The 27,078-nt window shown below is 40.6% G+C and overlaps 1 protein-coding gene across 1 annotated transcript in view; it reads right to left on the minus strand.

The window, feature by feature from the left end:
* NUP160 (nucleoporin 160) overlaps window positions 1-26,807 on the minus strand; it is a 40,377-nt gene extending 13,570 nt beyond the window's left edge. The window contains exons 1-20 of the mRNA XM_063438499.1: window positions 26,695-26,807; window positions 19,998-20,106; window positions 16,827-17,037; window positions 13,644-13,866; window positions 13,420-13,498; window positions 12,552-12,666; window positions 11,186-11,344; window positions 11,020-11,097; window positions 10,332-10,435; window positions 9,586-9,670; window positions 9,431-9,499; window positions 7,806-7,889; window positions 7,023-7,193; window positions 5,698-5,797; window positions 5,173-5,338; window positions 3,290-3,414; window positions 1,463-1,623; window positions 1,039-1,172; window positions 415-488; window positions 161-317 (exon numbers count right to left, since the gene is read on the minus strand). Of these exons, the coding sequence (XP_063294569.1) occupies window positions 161-317; window positions 415-488; window positions 1,039-1,172; window positions 1,463-1,623; window positions 3,290-3,414; window positions 5,173-5,338; window positions 5,698-5,797; window positions 7,023-7,193; window positions 7,806-7,889; window positions 9,431-9,499; window positions 9,586-9,670; window positions 10,332-10,435; window positions 11,020-11,097; window positions 11,186-11,344; window positions 12,552-12,666; window positions 13,420-13,498; window positions 13,644-13,866; window positions 16,827-17,037; window positions 19,998-20,106; window positions 26,695-26,791 (2,501 nt within the window). The 5' untranslated portion in view covers window positions 26,792-26,807. The remainder of the gene's footprint in view (window positions 1-160; window positions 318-414; window positions 489-1,038; window positions 1,173-1,462; window positions 1,624-3,289; window positions 3,415-5,172; window positions 5,339-5,697; window positions 5,798-7,022; window positions 7,194-7,805; window positions 7,890-9,430; window positions 9,500-9,585; window positions 9,671-10,331; window positions 10,436-11,019; window positions 11,098-11,185; window positions 11,345-12,551; window positions 12,667-13,419; window positions 13,499-13,643; window positions 13,867-16,826; window positions 17,038-19,997; window positions 20,107-26,694) is intronic.
* Between the last annotated feature and the right edge of the window lie 271 nt (window positions 26,808-27,078).

The raw sequence follows: 27,078 nt of genomic DNA on the forward strand, positions 1-27,078 counted from the left end.
AAAGACAGCCGTCTAGTTCTTGCAATGTAAACACTGTAAAAAGCAACATACACCCCTATTTATAAAAAGGACATACAAGCTGTATCTTGTAGTTTTCTGGAAATTCTTGCATTACTTGGAATTTCAAATGTTGACATGCAAAGCAAAAGAACAAGGATACAGATTTTGTAGAAGATAACCAGTTACATCTGTGATGATCTGGGTCCAGTTCAGAGGATTCTGAGCCTGGACAGCACCAGAGCGCACCAAGGTCTGGGATATTCGTCTTCTAACTACATCCTGGAAGAATAATTCCACAACGGTTTGGGGACCAGAAACTAGAAGGGAAAATCAAAACATTACTTTTTAAAAGTAATACTAAAATCGCATCCTTTCTTTTAAAATCAATAAATTACAGACACACACAAGACGTACTGTATGTGCGTCCTGGAGTAGATGCTGGAGTATCAGACAGCTTCAAGACTGATAAATGCTGTAAGTTGGACTCCCTGTAGGAAAAAGGATACATGTTTAATTAGGCATGATAATTTTGAGGTCATGTTCATGGAATCATTTTACAGCTTTAACGTGAAAAGAAACATTCTTGATGCAAAACCGGTGGATGTATGTAGAGTCACGAGGGCCATCACAAACTTATAGTGAATGCTGTCATTTGCCAAGACCTATGGAACGTCAATAAGATCCCACATTCTAATCAGGGATTTTTTTAATTGAATTAAAAAAAAACTTATATTGCCAATAGAAGTAAAAAAGACATGTGGTAATAGAGAATACCTGAATATACACTGTCACCCAAAGGGGTTTATTCACCAAATCAGGAATGTGAAGAACTGACAAAGGAATAGTTAAAGTTAGGTCAAATCAGCCATGCAATAAAACTATTCTGGTCAGCTGTTAAAGATAATGGTCAGTCATAAAGAAAATAAAACAGGGTAAAGTATGGTCACAGTCACATGACAAAAACAATGATCTATATACACATACACACAGAGCTTCAAGTCATAAGATACCAGTCTAAGCAAGGATAATTAGACTTACAATACATCAACTGGCACAGTAGAAGCGAGACACTGGCATCCCCAGCGAATTACGTAATAGGACAAGAGGGTGTGAGAAGTTCGGGGTATAAGGTCTTGCTGAGACTGAAGGAGCTGCCCTCCTCCAACAAAAGCCTAGTTGAAAAGAACAAGATTGTTTATGTAAATTAATCTTACAGAGAAACGGAATCTGGAAGCAAATATTTGGTTTTAGGAGCCAATGCAGTATGTTGAAGCCTGGACATATATTTGTGGGGGGAAAAAAATCAAATCAATCTATGCAAGTCCCTTTAAGTGTTAATAAATGCGTGTAAGTACATGTGTTTAATGCCATTAACAATGGATAGGCATTTCTCCTCTCGTGTCAGTACGATTGTAATTTTCTTTGACTGTGTTCCTAGGTTTTCCAAGTCTGAATCACTTACAGCATCTCCCATCCTCAGCAAAAGATACTCGAGAATCAGCAAGTCGCGGCAAATCAGGAATCTTGTTGTGGCAATTTTGCCAACTGCCTGACTCACAAGGCTGGCAGCAGTGGTGCTTCCATAGAGATTACCAAGATTCATTCTCAAGTTTGCAGTCTGAGCTATAATCAAACAAAACATACTATATATTAAAAAAATGATAGACATATCAAATTGTGGTTACATTATCATACAGAGACTACCAGACTTTCTACAACATTCCCTGCTGTACATCACCCAAGCATATAATGGGAATGTCCAATTAAGATGCAATTTCATGCTTTTTAACTGTACTTTGTAGTTCCCTTAAAACGATCCTGTTTATTATTATATCCTGCCTGGATATTCAAATCTTAAAATACATAGCATCAATAGCACGCTATTTCCACTATTGTCCTTCCCATACTCCTATTCTGTTCCAACTTACAGGGTTTTTCAATAATGTGTGAATTGTTGACAATTCAAAGTATCTCAAATTTAAGACCAAAATAGTGAATTGGAAACATTTTTCAGCTATGCTTCAGCAGTTTTGGGATACAATTTGAAATGCTCTTTGAATACCTGACAATTCTCACTTGTTATATATATGTTTTTAAGGGAGCTATGGTGGGTTCAAATTTTAAATGAGATCTTCAACAATTCTCACTTTAGTGAATAACCCTACTAGTCTCCAAGAATGTATTTTGTTGGAATACTTTCTGCTTAACCTGCTTTTTCCCCATTACTAGCAAAGATAAAGTCTTACGCAGGGCAATGTTTCAGTCAACGGCTGTGGCCATTACCAAGCCAGATGGGGATAGAGGCTTCATTAAAAAGCTGTTAAATTCACTTTGAAGAGTGCCTGGACCTTCTTGATTTCCTGAAATCCTGTTACTGTAACACCACAACTTACTTTTAATTATTTACATTGAAGAGTTTTATCAATTTGAGGATAAAAAGGGATCAATTCCTTACTGGTCTGAAACCAATGCAGTACCTCAATGCTGTACCTCATTCCAGACTACAAATAAAAATTCCACCCTCTCGTGGATGCTGCCCACTGTGTAGGATGACCTTCCATGTGTCTAATCTTAACCACTTCCTCGATAGGACACCCCATATTTAGTAGATATATCCCAATGAAAACATACAAACATTTAATTATGCATTATTTCATTGGCAGTCTCTCTAAAAACAGCAAGCAAAAGCTACAGATCTCTTCCCCTGCAAGGTGAAGCCTTACACTCTCCTCGCTCCATAGCCGAAATAGTTTTTCTTTTAGAACATATTAAATCTGCTCTCTTCCTGGCTCAGAGCACGCACATGTGCTCTAAGCCGGTAAATGGTATTACTCTGAGAAGCATTTGATAGGAGCTCCCAAGTGCAGGAATGACATCAGACGAAGGAGTGGACACAAGTGCCAAGAGCTTCACTCTTTGCTGGATTACAGGTACATTTCAAACATTATTTGCACTTTTAAAGTGGTGAGCTAGTTACTAATGACCAATTCAAAGCTAAGAAAAATATAACCTCCCTCCCCTCAACACAAAAATAACCCTTTAACAGGTCTGTCTACCAAGTCCTTATTTACAAAAACTGTTCATGAGTTTTATAGGACAACTAACTTACCCCTTTATTGTTACTTTATTTCCATCTTTCTGCTTTGTGGAGAAACTCTATAGAAAATTAACTAAAAAGGACCCAAGTAGTCCCATATAGGAAATTACAAAGCTGCAAGCGTACACCAAACATACATATCTTTTTGCACAATTCATAGTTAAATAGAGATAAAAAAAAAAGTTGACAAACCTAGGTCTGACTGGTCCATTTCAATGCCAGTTTCGTAATCCATCTCTCGAAGTAAGAAATTAATGGTTTGGATTGGGTTTCTGATGTCCTGAACTTTACTGTGAATGTCCACCATAGTGTCTTCCCTGTTCAAGAATAGAACCAAAACACAATTGCAAATCAAGCTTAATGTTCATGTTAATGGCTTACTTAAAATACATAATGTACATTAAAATACATAATTTGTTTGAAGGAACACATAGCAACACTAGCAGGAATGGAGAAATCCAGGAATTCAGCCAGACCTTGACCTTACTATAAATGTGCATCTAATGTTCATATTAGAGGGGAGGAAGGAGAAAGCCTCAGCCATCTATAAAGGAACACTCATCAACATTTTAATATCTTAATATAATCTTTGTTATAATGTCTTCTTTAAATCAGGTATACTGGCATTTTTGAAGAAACCACCCCTTTCTCTTCAGTGAGATCGTCAATTACCTGACCTCATTCTTAGTATTTTGCAATTGTCCATTGCTTTTTAAAAATTGTGTTCTTTTTGCTTGCATCAAGCAGATCTTTAAAAGCAAGTCGTGGATGCAAAATAGTGAACAAAGTCAGAAGGTGGACGAAGATGGCTCTCAGAAAGGGATAGTGGGAAAGGTAGACATTTTACAGGAGTAAAAAGCATTAAGACACGGCTAGAACATATAAAGCAATATTTTGATGACTGTGTTCCTTTTAAACGACTAATGTAAGCACCATAACCACTATCACTAAATGGTTAAGGAGAAGTCTCTGGGTGCCATCCCACAGTAAACTGTTTTTAAATAGTTGGACATTTACCTCGATCACCAGGCATCATGGTATGGCTCCATCTTAAGATAATACCAAAGCGCATTTATAGAGATATAGATAGATATTCTTTATTTGGATTTAATTCAACACTCTCAATAACTATGCCAAAGACAGGCAGAACTGAGGTCACCATTGCGGCAGTATGAACTTCCGCTTTAGTGGTATCTGAAGAGAGGGCTTGAAACTTTGCGGACCCAGGTCAATGTCAAACCGGTTGAAAACTGTTTTGCACTATCCAACGATAAGTAGCCTAACTCCTGGCAACATAACTACAGCAGGCAGATGTTTCTTCACAGATGACAGTGGCCGCATGCAGAGGTAGAACATTACTGATTTAATCATACCATGGGAAGCAATTTCACATTCTAGCAGAACTCCCACTAGCTTATGCTTTGGCTTCCGTTACTCCCTTTACAAATGTAGCCACATCCCACTGCAGCAATCTACTTACCTGTCTGCATGAGGGAATAGGTTGCCAATTAGGTGCGTTTGGCTAGCATGTTATTTCATTATCCCTACTTATACCCTTTGTTTCACTATACTGCACTCCCTCTAGCATGTAAGCTCATTGAGCAGGGCCCTCAACCCTTCTGTTCCTGTGTCACTTTACCCCACTCCCTCTAGCATGTAAGCTCATTGAGCAGGGCCCTCAACCCATCTGTTCCTGTGCGTCCATTTGTCTGGTTACAATCGTGTGTCCGTTAGTCCACCCATTGTATAGCGCTATGGAATTTGCTGGCGCTATATAAATGATAAAATAATAGTATATGCAAGAGTATGTACAGTTTGCAAGTGTGTGTGAGACTGGCTGATTAACTTTATGTGTATGCATTTATTTACGCATTGAGAGAGGGTGAAAAAGTATATGTGAGCAAGGCTAAGACCGTGCGTATCATATGAAAACATTTGGCTCCTAACCTGGACCTTGCACCTAGACATTAGAGAAATTTGCCAAGACCCAATGTAAACAAAAACAAATTTGTTTTTGAAAACTGGTCTGGAGAAAAACAAGCTTTACTAAAAATGAAACATTACACGTTACTTACATGTCATTGGTGATCATATCCTGTAGGATTTGCTCTGCGACTCTCTCCGGGGCTTGCAGTTGGCAGCAGGCACTCTCCATCAGAAATGCCATATCTGTAGATATGTAATCTCCAATCATCCGAAGACATTGTATCAGGCAGATTGTGTCGTTGGCAACGTCCATATCTGAACAGTACAAAACAAAATGCTACTAGTAAAAATAATGCAACAAAAATTACACTTAGAACCAACCGCTTTTAAATTGGAGAGATTATGGAACATGTATAACTACAGGTAAGAAGTAACAACACTGGGTGCTCTACAGTAGAAATGTTTTCTATGTGGATCATGAATACCCTCCATCTAGGAAGTCAACTTTCAGCGCTGCCTGCTAAACAAAAGGATAAGGGAAAAGACCTAAGAAAATAAAATGTTGGTACCATCACAGTACTCAAAGATTAGAAAACCAGTGGAAGAGGTTTATGTGTTGAAGCCTGTGAAGCTAGACTGCCATGCGATAAACGTTACATCACTTCCATGCTCACCATCAGAGATCACACTTTCATCCTCAAGAAGCAGGTTCTCAGTGGGTAAAAGATATAGATGATCGACCAATGGATATGGAGCCAAGAACGACAGAAAACCCTGAATGAGGATAAAGTCATAAATTATGCAGTTTAAAAGGCTTACCCACATGTTAATCATATTTTCAATCAGAGCTTATTCACTTTAATAGGAGATACCAGGTGTTATTTTACGTGTAGGTTTGAAAAATCACACTAAAAAACGTCCCAATAGGCGGAGTACAAAAAAAAACAAAAAAAACCCCAGCAACTTTCCACGGCTTATTTACAATCAAGGCGGTAGTTTAATACTGGATATATGCTATCTGAGCATCAGACCCAGATAGCACTTAATTGAGGGATAGCTAGTGGAGAGAAGCATAGCAACTGAAGAGCAAATGAAGGAGATTGGGTGCCCACTGAGCACCTCGTACTGGAGAAATGATTACGGGCAGATGGAATACAAATTGCAAGAATATATTAATTCTAGTGTCAAATGCACAAAAGTTAATTCTGTGTCTTTTACACCACACAGTGCAATACATGGCAATCAGGCCACTTACTCATGGCAAGATGGACTCTTATCCTTTGGAACCAACTCTCTTATCCTTTGGAACCATAGTGCCAGGGAAACCAACCCTTTTCCTGGTACTATAAGCTCTTGGAGTGCCCCCCTCCCACAGAGCTGAAGGGGTTAAAATGCCTTCAGTCACTTACCTTAATCCAGTGCTGATGACAGCTTCCGAGTGGAGCCGAATGCGCAAGCTCGGCCAGAATCGCGCTCGAGCATTCAAACTCTTCCATAGGAAAGCATTACTCAATGCTTTCCTTTGGGGATTTTTTTGACACTGGACTCTGTGAGGGCGTCAAATAAGTGTGATTTACTCCGTGTAAATCGCAGAACCGGCCTAGTGGCTATCAGGGAGACAGCCAGTAGAGGCTGGATTAACCCTGCAGTGTAAACATAGTGGTTTCTCTGAAACTGATGCATTCAGCTGCAGGGTTAAAACTTCAGGGAACTGGCACCCAGACCACTTCATTGAGCTGAAGTGGTCTGGATGCCTATAGTGGTCCTATAAAGTCCAAGCAAGCAGGATTTCAGACTGCTGCTCACACTTAATTAGTGAAAAGAATTTTGTATCGGTAACGTCTACCATACGTTCAACTAAAGTAAAACAGTGTATAAAATCCAGTGCAGCTCATACCCCAAGGCTTGCCATCAAGGCACATGGAAAGAATTGCAACCGTTTCTCCTTGAAGCTTTGGTTTTAGAGTATGAAGCAGATATGAATTAAAATCCAGTTTACCTTTCTTAGTAGGCAGACCATGGTGGTTTGAGGATGCACAAGGAGTGCCAGGGGACGAGAGAGTGCTTCTTGGTACTGTAAGCAGCAGGTGTAGAATTTAGACCAGTACTCCACTTGTAATTCACGGAATTCCTCCTCAGGCATTTCATAAACTGAAAGGCTGCTATGGAGCTAGACAGAACAAGCGACATTTCAGAATGAAAAATGTCACATCCAGTCAATGCATTTTAGGTTTACAAAAACAAACGCACCTTAAGATTGGCAGAGATAGAAAATAAACCAAACTGTAAACATGAGGCTAAAATAACCAGGCTGTGAGTGTAGAAGAGTTGGAGATTACTTTCAAAATCAGTCACTCAACTACATTTCTTGTAAGGAAGTTTTCAATTCACTACTCTGTGAATCCCCCCCAAGACTGGTTAACAAGGAGTTTTATCTACTAAACACTATATGTGTGGTAATTGCCAAACACGACAGTGTCTGCTGGTGAAACCTGCAATTTTTGAAGGTCTACATGATGAAAAACCTTGTGGCTATAAGCCTGACAGGCACTAGTGTCATAGTACAAATTAAAACGTTTAACTTTCTCTTGATAAAAGGGACACCATTGATAAACCTCAACCCTTTCATTATGATGAAGTAATTTTACTACTTACAGTGTCCGTTTAATTGCAAAATCACTGTGTTCTGGAGTCCTACCATTACATTTAGGATTTTGTTCATTATAAACATACTCATGACTGCCATCAACGTCAAGACTAACCACTGATGTCACCAACTTACCTCATTTTCAACAGTAAAAGTGACCTCTTTTTTCAACTCTTCCCAAGACATATTCAGCAACTGCCCTCCTGTTCTTTGCATAATCTTAAAGTGATGGGGGGAAAAAAATTACATAAAGGTTTCAGCGGACAATGCTTATATTATCCTGACACTCATTGAATCGGATTACATTTAGTTCTAATACATTGTATTGCCCTTGGCTTTAGCCAACATTTAACCCAAAAAATAAATAAAAGTGGATCAACGCTAACAGGCCACAGAAAATGGCAGCAAACCTATAAAAATGGGGTTCCCTCTCAAACACCACAATACAGATAAAAGTATTAAAAAGAAAAAAAAAAAAGGTGGCGCCTGTGTATACAATTAAATACAATAAATTAAAATTACAAATTTCCAAATTAAACACTCCAAATAGGAAGATAGACTTATAAACAAAGCACCAAACGTTTATATATTTGCCGTATTCCTTTTTTATTTTACTGCCTGACATCTTTTCCCACTGTTCAAGAGGACTAAAAGAATCCAAGTTGGGGATTATACCACCAGCACCCTACACATCGAACCTGCTCAGCTAAATGAGGGTACATTTTTATATATTCTAATATTCACCATTTGTCTCAAAGCTACAGTAAGCACTATTTTTGTTGAAATTTGGGGTCTCCACTGTTACCATACCATTGGAGGTTTTGAAATACCACACATCCCAGAAGTGGGGATCATACCACTATGCCCTACAAACTAGAGCTGGATTTAGCTCTTGGAAACGTGAGTAATAGCTACCTCATATAGATCTTGATAGAATTTTTATATACATACTGTACCATTGGAGTCTCCCCCTCTGCTTTTTTTAATCTATACTACGGGATCCTAAGTCGCGTTGGATCTAGTAACTGCTATTAACAGTTTGCTGCTTCGTTTAGAAGTCTAGCTTCCTATTTGGAGTGTTTCAGTTTGACATTTGTAATTTTAATTTATAGTATTTAATTGTGTTACCTTTTTCTCTTCTCTTTTATTTAACATCAAACGTTTGACTCGTGAGAGACGTAGTGTTGTGGTAGCTCACCTACGTTTGGGTGTTTGTTCAAGAAATTGATTTCAGATTCAGCCTTTTTTTTTTTTTTTTTTAAGCGTTTCAGAGCTCAGCGATTTCGCCAAATCTACACAATAAAAGCATCTTTTTGGCAGTGAATGCGAACATTTTTGAGCCAGAGTGCCCAAACCACAATGCTAACCAAATTTTTTTCCTCAAAGTGCCAACACGGCAATTAAACCTGAATACTGAGGTTTAGGTTTAGAATAAACAACTCATACAGTTGTCTGAACTAGGGGTGCATGGGAGTGCAGTGTACACATGGGATGCAGTGGGAACACTGTATTGGGCCAGTGGGTGTAGGAGTGCAGTGTGCATATGGGGGTGCAGCACATTCCAGCAATGTCACCTCTATAAGTGAAAATGTGATGCAGTCACATGGTCCCCCCATCTCCTCCCCATAAAGCAAATTCTAGTCTGACAGTTTAGAATACAGAATGAAGACCGTAATTTACCCCCTACTGCAATTCTATGATCATTGTTTATGTTGATAACAGTCTCACTCTATATTAGCACCATTCATATTGCAATTTACCTGTATAGCTTTAATCAGAGCAGCAACAGTAAACCGTCCTGGGGCAAACAGACAGTCTAAGTAGGTTTCCTGTTAGATTCAATAAAAGACCGTTTTAGAATGTAGCTTAAAATCGTAATAAAAGTCCACTCTATAATGCAGAGTTATTAACCCACCCTTGGGTCTTGCTCATCTCCAATGCTTAGTTCTTCTTCTGGTAGGGGGTTTGTAATAACTTGGTTCCACTGACCAGCTTGATTACTAGAAGAAAAAAAAAATCATTAATTACCTTTACAAAAAATTTCTAATTACTGATGCCACACAACATCAAGTTGTCTGGATTAAAGGAGAACCAAACAATCCTGAAACTTTTAATGTTTATTTTTCAGACCTCACAAATTCGTTAAAAATAGAAGACAAGTGAAGAAATCTATGACTGTATATTTAGGTCTATCCTGAGAGAACCTGTGTCCATTTTGGCACCCTGTCAATCATTGTTGCAATTTCTGCATTTTTCTATTATTGAACATCAGCTTGTAAACGGAGAAAAGCAGTTATCCACCTTCAATTAAATTAATGCACTGTCTATATCAGAACTGAACTATGATGCCAATTGCAAAATCTTTAAATTTAGAACAAAACAGAGCATTACATGAAGAAAGGTTAAAACTATTGTCATTGTTCATAGGTGTAATATCCAGAGAAGTGACAGGTCCCCTATTAATCTCTGATGGGGCAAATTAAGTATAATAAATACTATACAGGCTGGAGTTAACGCAAAGCCCTGGTACAATCTAAAGATCTGGACAGCTAGAATAGAACTTTACTCAGGAGGGTCTACTTAATGAAGTTTCAGACCTACTGGTTTCTTGAAAATGTTCACATACACCAAGACAAACAAAATGAAGTGAACGTCACTTACTGCTCGAAATTAATGTGTTTTACAATTGTTTGACTTTCTTCGTCGAGCCACAAAGCCCAGATGTCAGTAGATGTCAGAGTGAAAGTAAAATCAACCAGAGTTTCCTAAAATACAGATGGTAAATTCAGATTATGGAGTGACACTACAATGTAGCAGTTATTTGAAACTAACTTGCACATATTTTTTCCCTTTCGTCTATTACTTGCAATGTCTCCTCAAGTTAGATAGTGGGATAAAATGAATATGACTAAGTGTTTAAGGGTAAAAGCGGAGTATAATGTTTACAGATCACCTATGTGAAAAGCTTGGTGTCATTATTTTCATGTAAATAGTTTCTCCAGTTTAAACCGGATATTTATATGAATGACACCAAAAAGTGCAAACCTTGCTTTTTTCTAGTTCTTGATATTATGCTCACTACAAAATGATCTGGATAATGCCATTTCAGGAAAAATAAAGTGCATCAACCCCCAAGCCAACCATTTTTTCAGCTTAACACACATGCAGTTTGCCGTGGAACGTACCATGCTGTCAACTACCCACAATTATATTTTAAAGTGAACTTCAACAATATAAATTTTTACTTTCACTGCAGTAACTAAAGTAAATAGACACCTGGTTACAATCCATTTTGTTTCGGATATTATTACTATAGGTAAACCATTTCTAGAAATCAGAATTACTGCACCTGGTTTGTGAATATTGACGAGATGTGATCTAGACTGTAACGATTGCTTTCAGCACATACCAACTGGAACACAGAGAACTGCAAGGAGATAAGACATGTACATATCAGTCATATTACTCCTACATATTGTCTATACACCCAACATAAACGCCATCACTATACACACCTGTCCTTGTCTGGGTGCGTGCAAATATACTCCAAGGTAAAGTCCTAAGGCGGTAGAGTGAGCCAGCCTTAGCTTATGTCCATTTCCAGCTGTTTGGCGGAGAGTCTTGCTGACAGGCACAAAGTCCAGCATGTCCGCTACCATAAGACACATCTGGTCCTGGAATCCACAAACATAATATTAATTAAGGAACAGTAACGCTTCACCTGAGTATATAAGAAAGTTGACTGAGAAATGGTTTAACACTGATGTACATTCACGGGCGCCGGCAGCTGTGAGTCTTACATATGTACGCAATACGTATGTATTACCTTCAATGGGCAGCCAATAATCATCTAAGAGCAACAGTGGATACTCTCAGCCTGTCATCGGCCACCCTAGGCAAACCTTGCTGTAGTGGAAGGTGGCCATGTATATGACTATCACGGGAATTCACCCAGATCCAAATTTTTACAAATTAATTCTCAGAGGTAAGACGGAGGTAAAAAAAAGAAAGAAAAAAAAGCTAAACTGGATGTAGTCTGAAACTACACTACAGTCAGCGATGAGTTATTTTTGCCTCAGTTTTGCTGTTCAGAATGAATTTGTGAAAATTCTGCGCTTAGTGAATGACCCTGCATGTCTACGAAAAACTTTGTAAACATAATACATAAGGACAAAAAGACACCCATTTAGAGTGGAAGGCGATTCCCTCTACAGCAGAGGGTGGACTCCTTACACTAAGAATAATAAAGTTGTGGAATACTCTGGAGCAGGCATGGGCAAACTTCGGCACTCCAGATGTTTTGGACTACACCTCCCATGATGCTTTACCAGCATTATGGGTGTAAGAGCATTATGGGGGATGTAGTCCACAACATCTGGAGTGCCGAAGGTTGCCTATACCAGCTCTAGAGGTTGGTTTATCACATTCTCTGCAGATTTTTTTTTTTTTTCCTCTTTCTTTAATTCTGGGTCAAGTGCCACATTTTATAAACTAATTTTGTACAGCAGACATAAGGCAGCCTTTAAGTATACTCTTGCACATGCATTTATTTTACTCTTGAATAGATAGGAGGAAAGGCTTAAACTGGGGCTGAGCAAACAGTAGAACCCCAGATGCTGTAGAACTGTAACTTCAATTATGCTGTGCCATTCTAAAGGCTGGTTAAGCATTATGGCAATTGATTTCCTAGAGCATCTGGGGGTCTACCATACGTTCAACCCTGGCTTAAACCATTGTATGCCAAAAGGAGTTTGTGTAACTGATTAAACACCATTGAAAATTGCCATTTACATTTTACACTATAAGTAATCTAAACATTTTATTTAAAACATCTTTGGGCATTTGTAAAATGTAGAAGGCAAAGCTGAGCCATGTTCTTACCTTGTAGGACCACATGCGTAATTTATGATCTTGACACAACGCGAAGAGGAGAGCATCTTGCTCAAGATACTGTACTGCTAGACTCACAGGAAGGTGAGCTGGGCCCTGGTCACCTCTAAAACACAAAAATGCACAGATCTTAAATGGTAACTATACTCTAGTCTCATAGTGTAACACTACTTGGGAGTCTATCCCCGCCACCTCCCGCAATTAATGCCTATTGACCGAGGTTGTGTAAGTGGCCCCACAAAAGGAGACCCTTTACACCAGGGCTGCCCAAGAGGAAAATTCCCAGATGTTGAGGAACTACAACTCCCATGATGCTTTGCATGCCTTTATAATGCATTTAGAATGACAAAGCATCATGGGAGTTGTAATTCCACAACATATGGTGATCTACCTGTTGGACAGCCCTGCTTTACACTCCAATTTATTTTAAGCTACAGAGAGTCCACGTGCTCGTTATATCTACTCTACGCATACTCGTGTATTGTATTTTCCACCCATTGGTTATATCGGATTTTCATTTTCACATCAATTACTTGGCTCTGATCTCATTTGTGGTGAGGTTTGCTGAACACCAGCTTACTATCTTGCAACATATTGTCACCAAGTACATCGATAGGTCTGTGCACATGCACCTAAAATTTCCACTACTTCAACATCCATCATTATGTAAAAAAAATAAAAATCACTGTCTGAACCAATTACTTGTTTTTGGTAATTCATTAGAAGATCATGGCTACCTGGAAATCCACAACCACCTATTTTTTTCTCTTTCTAATTTTGCCCTGAAGGATACATACAGTTGGTATAAACGGATTTTTCCTATTAATGTGCTCTTTTCTCTCTGGCACACTAAACTAACCGTATTGAAGAAGGCATCCAACCAGTCAGGATTCGCTGCATGACTGAGCTTTGCTTCAGCTCGACATTGGTCACCACACCTAGGAAACATTAAGTAATGTCAATTTCAAAGATGTTGTGCAGCTTACAATTCAAGAAAAATACATTTAACAAGAAACACAAAAAAGATAAGTTAAATGACCATACATTTAGAGAAATCTAATATAATGTGGGAAAAAACTTTACCATCAGATCCATAAGGTGGCAACTTAATAATTAAAATGCCACCAGCTGTAGAAGGAACTGCGAAGAGGGCCTCCCCGTCACTGCTCACCCAGGCTGTAGAGGCAGTAGAGTTCTGAGCCCGCCCAGGAACTACCGGAATCACATAACTATTAGATGAATCCCTAACATTCGCCCTCATAATATCTGTAAAAACAGACGGCATCTGACTATCTGCAATTATTTCCTGAGAGGAGGAAGAGAAGGAAAAAAAGTATTTAATTGAAACTTCAGGACTGTAGATTAATATATATAGAAAAAAAACAGAACATATTATCGATGACTTCTTATATTACTTCTGTTATTGCAGTTACTTTTTATTTTTGGATTTTAGTGTGCACTCTCTGGGCAAGCATATACGACATGCAATACAAATACAATTATTTTTTTTTTTAAATGCATTACCAAATAGGGGTCTCCTCTAGTTACACCAACCTCTTTGTCATATTGGGAAACATCTTTCATATATGGCCAAAAGGACTGGGAGCAATGCTTGGTCACCCATGGCCGTTATATTGACGATATCCTTTTTAACCGTTTTAAAATGACAATACTAGGGGCATCAAACTCACTAGTAAATGGAGCCGGAAATAAATTATTTTTTTTTAGATATATGTATTTATATAGAAAACAATAGTTTCAAGACTAAACTATTTTAAGACCATAGATTCACACAGCTTTATAGATAGAGAAAGCTGCCATTTTTCCCCATGGCTAGAGAATGCCCCAGAAGGACAATTCCTCCTAAGAATCAGACGTAGCTGCATAGATTTAAAAACATATGAAGAACAATCATTACGTATAAAGCAACAATTTGTGGCGAGAAACCAAAGTAGAAAAACCCAGAATAGAAATAAAAACTAGATAGAGAACAATTATTAAAATACAAGAAAAAGACCACAAGACTGAACTATACCATCTCCCGCCCACACGCCCCATGACCACAATCACACCAACTATATAGGAGCGAAAACCACCTCGAAACACCACACAAAAGCACCACCATCCCAGCAGACCACACACCCCTGGCTATAATGACGACAGAAGAGACTCTCACCCAACTACGAAACTATGTTTACTCAGTCTGGGTCACTGCTACGGACCACAAAGGAGCCCAGGACTGAGGGCCACCACACAAAGAAAATGGGAGGGAGTACCCAACCATCTTGCAAACAGACTCACACCAGGGCTCTTGATAAAGGCGCATGTTAGCGCCGAAATGCGAGTTGAGCATTATCGACATTACTGTCCTACTTAGGATCACTTTTTAGCTTATGAGCGTCGTCCTAATTAGGGCTTGGGGTTTCTACTCTCTGGGATTTACTAGGGCTTATCTATTTTTAACTTAGATTTCTAGCCGTTTTGCTGAAGGAGAATTTTACCTTTATCCTCAGTATGCTGTACGAATATCTATGTTTTATAAGCCTCTAGCTCTCCTAGGAATCATTCACACGTATATTGAATGGGGATATTCAGTAAAAGTACTCCTGATACTCAACCCACTAAGGGTGCCTGTGTATACCTAGCAGGAATTTGGAGTAACGCAAGACTTCGTTTATTACCCTACCTCCACTCATTATATGTCTTTCATTGGTTTGTGCTCTAGAGAACGAGTGTATTAAGAGGTGTCCAGGCATACACTTTTGATCACATTATCTATGCGGTCTTATTTGCCGTTCACTCTATTTTTCTCTCAGTTCTCTGGTAGCCCACTTTGCTCTTTGGGGACCACTCGGAATATTATAATTGGGGAGACAGTGTTACTTACCGACTCTTATTAGCTTGACATACACTGCTCCCTTTACATTCCTGTATATCCTCTGCAATTTACCACAATGATATTAGCCTAGCCTGTATCCATTTTAGGACTACTGTAACAATAATTTATATGCAGTTGTTACATATTGCTCCTTTGAAGTTTATGCAAACAGTCTCGATCTCTAAGGGGATTTTTCTCTTATCTCCTTTCTAGTCACACTTTGCATAACCGGACTTGCGGGTATTATATCTGCTTTGTTGTTACACTACAGATTCTCCTTAGCTGTTCTAAACAATAAATGGTTTAAATTGTGAACCCTGTTCATGTTCTCAAGTAATATATTTTTTTGATCTATGGACCAGTCAGCACTTGGAAATCTGCTATTGACTTAAGGCTCCATCAGTTCTTTATGACTATTTATACTTTGAGAATTTCTATGTTTGGTTAGATCATTGATTATACTTTCGTCACTGTACATATTATTCTTCCACACCTTTTACTTTGTGTGTTGTTCGTTTTCTCCCTCAAGAGGGACTAATAAAGATTTATAAGTACTATAATGAAGTTCAATTTTTGCTCCATTATTGGCAATTTACTGACGGAGCAAATACATTTTGGGGTTAGATTCTGATTATGGGTGTATTGTTTTCCTTTCACCTATTTCAGTTTTTCCTTATGCTATTGTTTATTCTGGGTTATGCCCTGTTCACCCTTCAACCATCAACAACTCTAGTGGATTGATCAGCTTGGTCTTTTCACTACTGTTGCACTTTTCAAAGTTGTATATAGTTTATATATATTTTTATACTTATACAAGTAATTTATTAATTCTAACCATAAACATTAAAACATAATATTTACTACGTTCTGATATCTTCGTTCCTGCTTCGTTAAGAAGGTATTGTGGCCCTTAGTCCACACACTGTGCTGCCTATAGAGCCCGACATTGGCTCCACCTTTGTGAGTAGCCATTTGTCTTTATATTGAGTGATGACAAGCATTGTGACTGTACTGCTCCATATCTACCTTTCTTTTGAGTCCATATTTAGGACCTCCTCCATAAAGAAGGGAGGGGTCACCTTCACAGACCTTAAAGCTGTTTTCCACTAGACTAAAGTGTATATAGCTCTGTAAAGTGGGAGTGTGCAATTATCACACATTTTTTTATTATATTTATTTACACAGTTATACACTATTGTTGGTAATTTTATCTCTTTGTTCAAAGGTATTAAAATTTTCCTCAAATTGAAGTTTAGAACGCCTAAAGAGATAACGGAAGGTACAAGGAGATTCTCACTTATCCTAGTCTTTTAAATAATAATTTTGTTTTAGGGGTCTCCTCTAGCCTGGAGTGCCCCATTAATATTAAGAACCAAATGGCTACTTACACTTCTGTACATGCGAGAAGGATGTGGCAGGACAAGCCTGTGCACCGTCTGGTTAGTTACAATCATAATGACCACATTGTTGTCTGTTTCGCAGACATGCACCCCTCCAGGTAACATGCAGCAGTTGAGAATTTTAAGGCGGATGGCATTGTTCAGGAGATTCATATCCAGAGACTCTTCCACCAGCTCCACTGTATCATCATGGCAAGTCCTTTAAATTAGGGGAAACAGCAGTTAGAACCAAATGCTTTTTTTCTAGAATCATATTACTGTCAGTATGAGGGATAGAATTGGAAAGACTACAAAGCTACAATTTGCAGGTGTATTGTTTTGCTATCCTTGGGGTGGTGCCTAGGATTTATCAACATATTTTCATTACCTCAGATCTTCCAAGATTATTTACTAAGGTGAGAATTGTCGTAACCTAAATCCAAGTGCAAAACAGATACAAAAATAGCAAAGTAGTAATGACCAAGTAAAAGTTTTTCCACATCAGCAATTCTCAGTTTTTCCCATTCAGATTTAGTATGCGAAAATTAATGATTTGTTCCTGCTGCAGATAACCTTGACTGTTTTACAAATAATGCCAATAGAATAACACACGCAAGTATGGTCAATGGAAAGGGTATACCAGGTTCTCTTTTTAAAGAGCATTCAATTCTACCTTTACATTGTGCTAGCAAACATATAGATTGGGAGAAGACCCCATATATACTGTAACCTGAATTGCCTACAATTTCCAAGGAAACTGTAAAATATAGAAGACAAAGCGTATAGAAGATAGTGCATGCTATCTGCGGTCTGACAGCTGCTTGGTTGTACACTGAAGGAATCAGTTTAATTGAATATTACAAGTGAGAAGAAGAAAACCACGTGGGCTACACATCACACTCCAGGGATGGTTACTTTTTTAACAATGTATTGCTTATCCCTGATAATTAACAAATATATATTTTTGATGTCTGAATGTGGAATCCACACCTCTCAATACAACGGGGTGCTTCCATGTCACGTTCTTGTGGATTGCTATAAGCTGTTCCTGACACAGAACACAGGCAGAAGAGCAGAAATGAAGCAATGTATCTGTTTCTCTGCCTCATTTGCCATGTGTGATCTAGCTGTGCTGGACTAAACTTGATGGCAAAGTCGTTACCATGGTTTATTCACTAAAGTGAGAATTGTCACATAATGCAAATAAAATGTCAAATTTGAGGCCAAAATAGCAAATCTGGAAACATTCAGAGATAACTGTGCTCCCAGCTTAACTAATTTGGCCTTAGATTGAATTCCAGACAATTCTCCCTTTAGTGGATAAACCTGTAAATCTTTAATATAAATATAAACTAAAACAGTGAAATTAAAGTTCAATGTCCTTTGTGATGGTAAATGAAGATAGCGTATAGATGAATTGTGAGATCACAAATTGTGTATTGTGAGTATTCAAATAAATAAACTTGGTGATTCAGAGTGAGTCTAGTATAGTCTGGATAAGAATCCAGACTGTACTAGTCAAATGAGTGGAGCGCTATAAATTTACACTTACCCTAAATTAGGGTTAAATCTCAGATGTATGTTGGTACATATAAATAAAACAGAAAAATACAACACAATATAGTGTAAGTCTGTAAGTGAAAGAGTATTGTAGGGATTTTTCAATAATCAAACTCACATAGATTAGAGCCTCAGAAAGGACCGGCTCAAATCACTTCCACAATAGTGTCGTATGGAGACACTGCACCCTTTAGCTGGAATGAATTTCCTCAGGGAGGGAAGAGAAAAAAAGAGGGAGACCCCCTAGTGTACTATGTTTCAACATGAATCACAAAATGCAGTAGTTATAGTGGTGCTCACCCTTTTCTGAGTCAATGAGAACCTGGCTCTAGATGGTAGACTTGGGTGCCTCTGGCAGGGGGGGGGGGGGGGGGGGGGGGAGGGCTGCTCTTCTTTAGCAGCAAGATAGGATAAAAAGCCAATAGGACTTAGTATAAAAGAAAATTTATTTTAACTTTATCTAAAATCACAGACAATAAAATAGTCCAATGGTAAGAAATAAAAAATAGTTAAAATGTCCCAATGATTGGCTTCAGCTCCGGAGCTGAAGCCAATCATTGGGACATTTTAACTATTTTGATTGTAGATTTAAAGTTAAAATAAATTAACCACTATAACTACTGCATTTTGTGATTCATGTTGAAACATAGTACACTAGGGGGTCTCCCTCTTTTTTTCTCTTCCCTCCCTGAGGAAATTCATTCCAGCTAAAGGGTGCAGTGTCTCCATACGACACTATTGTGGAAGTGATTTGAGCCGGTCCTTTCTGAGGCTCTAATCTATGTGAGTTTGATTATTGAAAAATCCCTACAATACTCTTTCACTTACAGACTTACACTATATTGTGTTGTATTTTTCGGTTTTATTTATATGTACCAACATACATCTGAGATTTAACCCTAATTTAGGGTAAGTGTAAATTTATAGCACTCCACTCATTTGACTAGTACAGTCTGGATTCTTATCCAGACTATACTAGACTCACTCTGGTTCATTTCTACATTTAGTGGGGGAAAGAGAGCATACACTCTCCAGGCACTGTCTCGCTGTTAAACTAATAATGAACAGTTTGACACTGAATGAAGGCCCTCAGATGACCATATTTATATAAAACTGGAGGTATGGATAAGGTACAGTGTAACTCAGCATTAGCCATTTCAATTCTACCAATGATGGACAGCGGTGATTAGCTGAGAGTGCTCAGTTGTTGCCCTCAGCTTATCACTGCTGTCTAGGGTAATAAAGTAACAGTATAATCAGCATAGAAGGGCAGGTGCCTCATTCAAGGTTTAGTATAGGGCTCAAAATTTCTACTCAACAGCAGCCACTGTGGACTAAAAATGAAGCCCTAACGAGTAGAAATTCACCTCTGGTGATCATTGTATGGCTTACAGTGGCAAGTAACTAAGGCATGGCTAGCATCACAGCACTTCAATTCAAGCCCTGATTAACCCATTCAAAAACCGCTTATCACTGACCAGTGGGACAGTACCAGGGAACTACTGCATCATAACCATGACCTCATCAGTGAAATGAACTGGTTAAGGTGCCAATAATGTCCCTTTAAGGAAAGATAAAATAGGGCACATGTATATCTGTGTCACATAAAAACATACTCACCAGTGTATGAACCTGTTCCTTGTTGCTGACAAAAGACTGCTGTTTTCTTGGTAATAGTAGCCCCCAGCACTCTCACTATATTTTGGGCTTCCAATAATAGGAGTGACATCTATAAAAAATAAGTGATTTAGTTATGAAGTAATGCAATATAACAGATACAATGTGCAGTTCCTCTATTTTATGCAGGCTCCAAATTCCCAATAGTCTGTGGAAATTCTACCCTCGTTCTTGTATATTTAATCCCCCATTGCCTGCATGGATCCTTAAAGGAACTGTGCTAACACACATTTTTTTAATATTTGTTTTTCTTTAAAGTTTATGAAAGTGCAATATTTTAATTTTTGTAAATATATTTTTTATTTTTTATCAGCATGGACATAGTAAGCAATTTCAGGTTTGAGTCAATGTGGGCTCGCAGGGCCCAATCAACAGAGAACTCGCAAGTCCTGTATCTTATATTACATATTATTGCAGTTACCAAGCATGCCTTGGGTCTCAGAGTTCTCTTATGATGGTTTTCCACAGTTTACCGTTCTATGGGAGTCCTCACAGATGAGCTCTCAAGCGGGTCCCAGCGGCCCATATTTAACCTTGGTCTAGGATTAGGAATAATGAATAAAGGGCAAGACAAGATAAAGGGTGGGTGTGGGAGGGTTGGGGTACTGTCTGTGTCGTGCAATATTGTGGGAAATAGGGTCATAGTTAGTCAATGTCATTCAGTACTGTAGTTTGTCTGCAAAGTCTGCTTTCGTAGTCGACAGCAGCCATTGTGACCATGTATTTATATATGATTGGTGTGTGCCCGCTGAGCTAGTATGGAAGTTCTCCATTGATCGGAGCTCTTCCATTTGGGAGAACCATGACGTCAGTGGAGGAGTCACCGATTGTTTCCAGTATTGTGGGATTACCAATTTGGCTACGTTCAGGATACAGGGCGAGAATTTTTTTATAGAATCATCTAGGGACCTTGGTGTGGTGTAACAGCATCTCTGTGGGTTTGAAGGGGGGTGGGCATTCTGAGAATAGCTCTAGCATATTAGATATCCCCTTCCAGAATGGGAGGATCTTCTTGCAGTCCCACTATAAGTGGAGTATTGTGCCCCTCTCTTCCCTGCACCTCCAGCATAATTGGGAGTGCTCCGGAGTGATCGTGTGTAGCATTGAGGGAGAGCGGTACCAAAAGGTGAATAGTTTGTATGTGGTCTCCTGCATTTTGCTAATGCTGTAGCAGTGGTGTGTGAGATAGCATATTTTTTCCCAATCTGCATTCCCAAAAGTACATTCAAGAATAGTCTCCCACTTCCCCATAAAGATTGGTTGTACAGTAGGGGTTTGTGTTTGTAGCATGGAATATATAAAGGAGATCCCATGAGCCAGGGGGTCAGGGTCTAAGCAAGTACATTTAAACAAGGTAGAGCCCCCTAGGGGTGTCTGCTGGCTTAGGCTGGGGCATGCGATGCTCGATGTGTTTTGCCCATTTTTGTATCGAAAAGGTGCTTTTGGCGAGAATAGATGCAGAGCCTTTATGGAGCACGAGATTTACGCCGCCATCTTCCTCGGCTTCCAACCCACTCTTCCGAGAGTGCCAATATTAATCAAAATCAGCGTTTTTATAAATCCTCACAGTAGTATTACAGCTCACGGACAAATCTATGAATGGGACACTATGCTCACAGCTAAAGCACACAGATTACTTAATTAAATTACTCAGATCGCTCAGTCTGTGCGGTTATAAAAAAGGAAAGGCCAGAGGTCTGTAGATTTTACAAGTGGATTTTAGCACTGCCCTCAGAAAATCATTGCCGACCAGGTTGGGTGGTTCTGATATCGATAAAGGGAAGTATAAATTCTGCAATATCACTGCACCCTGAGAGCTGGGGAAAGCTCAGTCAACATTTTTCCTACATGGATTGACAAAACAAACACATCCCACACCAAAATCAAATTCCCACTACCCTCAAAGGAAAGCACAGGATCACTCAGTTCTAACAAGGAATAATGGATCTACCTTCCACTGTCCAATATTCTTAAAAGAGAGAGTATTCTTTAAGGTTTAAATCGTGACAATGACACCTGTAACATTAAACTCAAAACTCCCGATGTGTTTTAAAGTGGAACTACAAGTTGACCAATTTTGCACAAGTCAATTCCAACTACGTTTTAGCAAGAGCATATTATGCAAGTGTAATAAACCCCAGAGCCATGAGGGCGCACGCATGCGCACCCCACTATGGAAGGAATTTCTGAGCAAGATAAATCGTCCTCATTCTTTATTTTTGGGCTACAGCACATTAGTTACAATAGTATATAAAAAAAAAAAACTTATATTAAAATAATAAAAAAAGGCCAGCAAACCTCGTGGAAAAGAAAAATAATATCCTTCAGCTCACAGCTGCAGAAAGAGTGAAAGATTGTCTAACAGATAACCCAACTGTTGGACTGCAGTGTCCAGCTAGAGTGCTGAGCATGCAATTCATAGCAACATGGTCACTCACTGTCCTACGTACAGCCTCCTCTTGACGGCAATTCATTCAGCGAGTGGGTAATCGCTTACAATTCCAAACCACATGTTCATTTATACAGCCAGACAATTTTACACAGTGACCACGTCATATAATGCTGCATTGACGCTATGAGCAAAATAGTCACTTTTTTTTTGTTTTTTTTACACAAAATTAACAAACAAGCCTGTCCATGGATAACTGCAACTTTGCCTGAAAAATACAATGCTGAAAAAAATTAACCACAAATTCCACGTTTAAGGCGCTCTAAGCACCATCACAACTCTGATAGTGGCTTAGAACTCCAGCGATTTGTAACAATTGCTACAGCTTTAAGCTAGTTTCTCAGTTCTTGCATTCAGAAAATTCACTACAAGAGTTCCCAAATGCCTGTGCTAATTTAACAAAAGTTTTGTATCTCGCACAACAACTTGGGTTAGGCTCTTATTCCTTCTAGGGATGTGGTTCCCAACCCAGTCCTCAAGTACCCCTATCAATCCAGGATTTAGGGATTACCCAGTTGTGTCTAAGGTGTTTTTAGAAAAAACAAAACAATTTGTTCAGGTAAGGGGTACTTGAGGACTAGGTTTGGAACCCCTGTTTTAGGAGAACCCAGTGAGAGTGTGACGATGCCAAGAACTAGACCCAGTTCACTAAACAGTGAACCAGTTTATCCTGACCGTGGCTGCAGTATGGGTGCTATCAGTTTGCAGAGGACTGTCACTCCTCCTAAATGATGGAACAGCTGTTAGGGATAAACTACTTAACCTGTAAACTCCTGCAGTGTAAGAGTTTGCAGAATAACAATTTATATGTTCTTTGTGTGCTAGGGGTCTGCTGCAGCTAAACACATTAACTAGTCCAATAAGAAAAAAAACACAACAGAACTTTTTTTTTTTTTTAAGTGTATGCTTTCTTAAAGAATTATCTTTATAATGTGTGTCCCATAGCTTCCCTATATAGGGAGACTTTACACACCCAGGGGACTCTCAGTTAAGTGGTCTGGGTGCAGTGACCCTGCTATTTCCTTCTAGCAATGTTTACACTACGGGTCTAAACACACCTGCAGTGGGTGCCACCCTGACAGCCCTTAGAAGGTGTTTACTTATTGACAACTGAATCAAACACAGACTGACCCGAGAGGGGTAACCTGCTCATACCATATCCATCTAACACAGACTGACCCCAGAGGGGTAACCTGCTCATACCATATCCATCTAACACAGACTGACCCCAGAGGGGTGACCTGCTCATACCATATCCATCTAACACAGACTGACCCCAGAGGGGTAACCTGCTCATACCATATCCATCTAACCCAGACTGACCCCAGAGGGTAACCTGCTCATACCATATCCATCTAACACAGACTGACCCCAGAGGGGTGACCTGCTCATACCATATCCATCTAACCAAGACTGACCCCAGAGGGGTAACCTGCTCATACCATATCCATCTAACACAGACTGACCCCAGAGGGGTGACCTGCTCATACCATATCCATCTAACCCAGGCTGACCCCAGAGGGGTAACCTGCTCATACCATATCCATCTAACCCAGGCTGACCCCAGAGGGGTAACCTGCTCATACCATGTCCATCTAACACAGACTGACCCCAGAGGGGTAACCTGCTCATACCATATCCATCTAACCCAGGCTGACCCCAGAGGGGTAACCTGCTCATACCATATCCATCTAACCCAGGCTGACCCCAGAGGGGTAACCTGCTCATACCATACCTGCTCATACCATATCCATCTAACCCAGACTGACCCCAGAGGGGTAACCTGCTCATACCATATCCATCTAACACAGACTGACCCCAGAGGGGTGACCTGCTCATACCATATCCATCTAACACAGACTGACCCGAGAGGGGTAACCTGCTCATACCATATCCATCTAACACAGACTGACCCCAGAGGGGTAACCTGCTCATACCATATCCATCTAACACAGACTGACCCCAGAGGGGTGACCTGCTCATACCATATCCATCTAACACAGACTGACCCCAGAGGGGTAACCTGCTCATACCATATCCATCTAACCCAGACTGACCCCAGAGGGTAACCTGCTCATACCATATCCATCTAACACAGACTGACCCCAGAGGGGTGACCTGCTCATACCATATCCATCTAACCAAGACTGACCCCAGAGGGGTAACCTGCTCATACCATATCCATCTAACACAGACTGACCCCAGAGGGGTGACCTGCTCATACCATATCCATCTAACCCAGGCTGACCCCAGAGGGGTAACCTGCTCATACCATATCCATCTAACCCAGGCTGACCCCAGAGGGGTAACCTGCTCATACCATGTCCATCTAACACAGACTGACCCCAGAGGGGTAACCTGCTCATACCATATCCATCTAACCCAGACTGACCCCAGAGGGTAACCTGCTCATACCATATCCATCTAACCCAGACTGACCCCAGAGGGGTAACCTGCTCATACCATATCCATCTAACCCAGGCTGACCCCAGAGGGGTAACCTGCTCATACCATACCTGCTCATACCATATCCATCTAACCCAGACTGACCCCAGAGGGGTAACCTGCTCATACCATATCCATCTAACACAGACTGACCCCAGAGGGGTGACCTGCTCATACCATATCCATCTAACACAGACTGACCCCAGAGGGGTGACCTGCTCATACCATATCCATCTAACACAGACTGACCCCAGAGGGGTAACCTGCTCATACCATATCCATCTAACACAGACTGACCCCAGAGGGGTGACCTGCTCATACCATATCCATCTAACACAGACTGACCCCAGAGGGGTAACCTGCTCATACCATATCCATCTAACCCAGACTGACCCCAGAGGGTAACCTGCTCATACCATATCCATCTAACACAGACTGACCCCAGAGGGGTGACCTGCTCATACCATATCCATCTAACCAAGACTGACCCCAGAGGGGTAACCTGCTCATACCATATCCATCTAACACAGACTGACCCCAGAGGGGTGACCTGCTCATACCATATCCATCTAACCCAGGCTGACCCCAGAGGGGTAACCTGCTCATACCATATCCATCTAACCCAGGCTGACCCCAGAGGGGTAACCTGCTCATACCATGTCCATCTAACACAGACTGACCCCAGAGGGGTAACCTGCTCATACCATATCCATCTAACCCAGACTGACCCCAGAGGGTAACCTGCTCATACCATATCCATCTAACCCAGACTGACCCCAGAGGGGTAACCTGCTCATACCATATCCATCTAACCCAGGCTGACCCCAGAGGGGTAACCTGCTCATACCATACCTGCTCATACCATATCCATCTAACCCAGACTGACCCCAGAGGGGTAACCTGCTCATACCATATCCATCTAACCCAGACTGACCCCAGAGGGTAACCTGCTCATACCATATCCATCTAACCCAGACTGACCCCAGAGGGGTAACCTGCTCATACCATATCCATCTAACCCAGGCTGACCCCAGAGGGGTAACCTGCTCATACCATACCTGCTCATACCATATCCATCTAACCCAGACTGACCCCCGAGGGGTAACCTGCTCATACCATATCCATCTAACCCAGACTGACCCCAGAGGGTAACCTGCTCATACCATATCCATCTAACCCAGACTGACCCCAGAGGGGTGACCTGCTCATACCATATCCATCTAACCCAGACTGACCCCAGAGGGGTGACCTGCTCATACCATATCCATCTAACCCAGACTGACCCCAGAGGGGTAACCTGCTCATACCATATCCATCTAACCCAGACTGACCCCAGAGGGGTAACCTGCTCATACCATATCCATCTAACCCAGACTGACCCCAGAGGGTAACCTGCTCATACCATATCCATCTAACCCAGACTGACCCCAGAGGGGTGACCTGCTCATACCATATCCATCTAACCCAGACTGACCCCTTGGGGGTATCCTGCTCATACCATATCCATCTAACACAGACTGACCCCTTGGGGGTATCCTGCTCATACCATATCCATCTAACACAGACTGACCCCAGAGGGGGTATATTGTATCCATGGTAACCTGCCCATATTGTATCCATGGTAACCGGGATATGAGGGGTGCAGCAGCCTCTCCCGGGCTCTGGGCCCCTGACACATGTTGACCCCGGGCTTGCAGGCTGTAGATTCCCGCAAGGGCCCCCGAGCCCCCCCAGGCCCCTCCATACCGGGCTGGATGGTGAGATCCCTGAAGTTCCTCCTGATTTCTCGCTCGGCCCCTGTCAGCTCGGTGAAGCTCCGCTCTAATGCCACTGAAGCCGCCATGTTGTCCGGCTAAGAGACAGCCTAGTGCCTGGCTGGAGGGGTGGGGGCGTGGCCAGCGCTTCCCGCCCAATCTATTAACTTGAATGGCAGCACATGGAGCGTCACGTGGCTGGCAATCCGGCCGCCATTTTTGTTTCTGGCAAAGACATTCACCTTTTAGCAGTAAATAGCCCGGGGGGGGGGGGTTCGATTGGCTACAAATAGTCAATACATGGGTTAGGATTAAAAAGCCTAACAGGAGAATTCTCTCACTCAAACACAGTATCAATACAATATCTCAAGACATA

The sequence above is a fragment of the Pelobates fuscus genome, chromosome 12 (genome assembly GCF_036172605.1).
Source record: "Pelobates fuscus isolate aPelFus1 chromosome 12, aPelFus1.pri, whole genome shotgun sequence".
Lineage (NCBI taxonomy): Eukaryota > Metazoa > Chordata > Amphibia > Anura > Pelobatidae > Pelobates > Pelobates fuscus.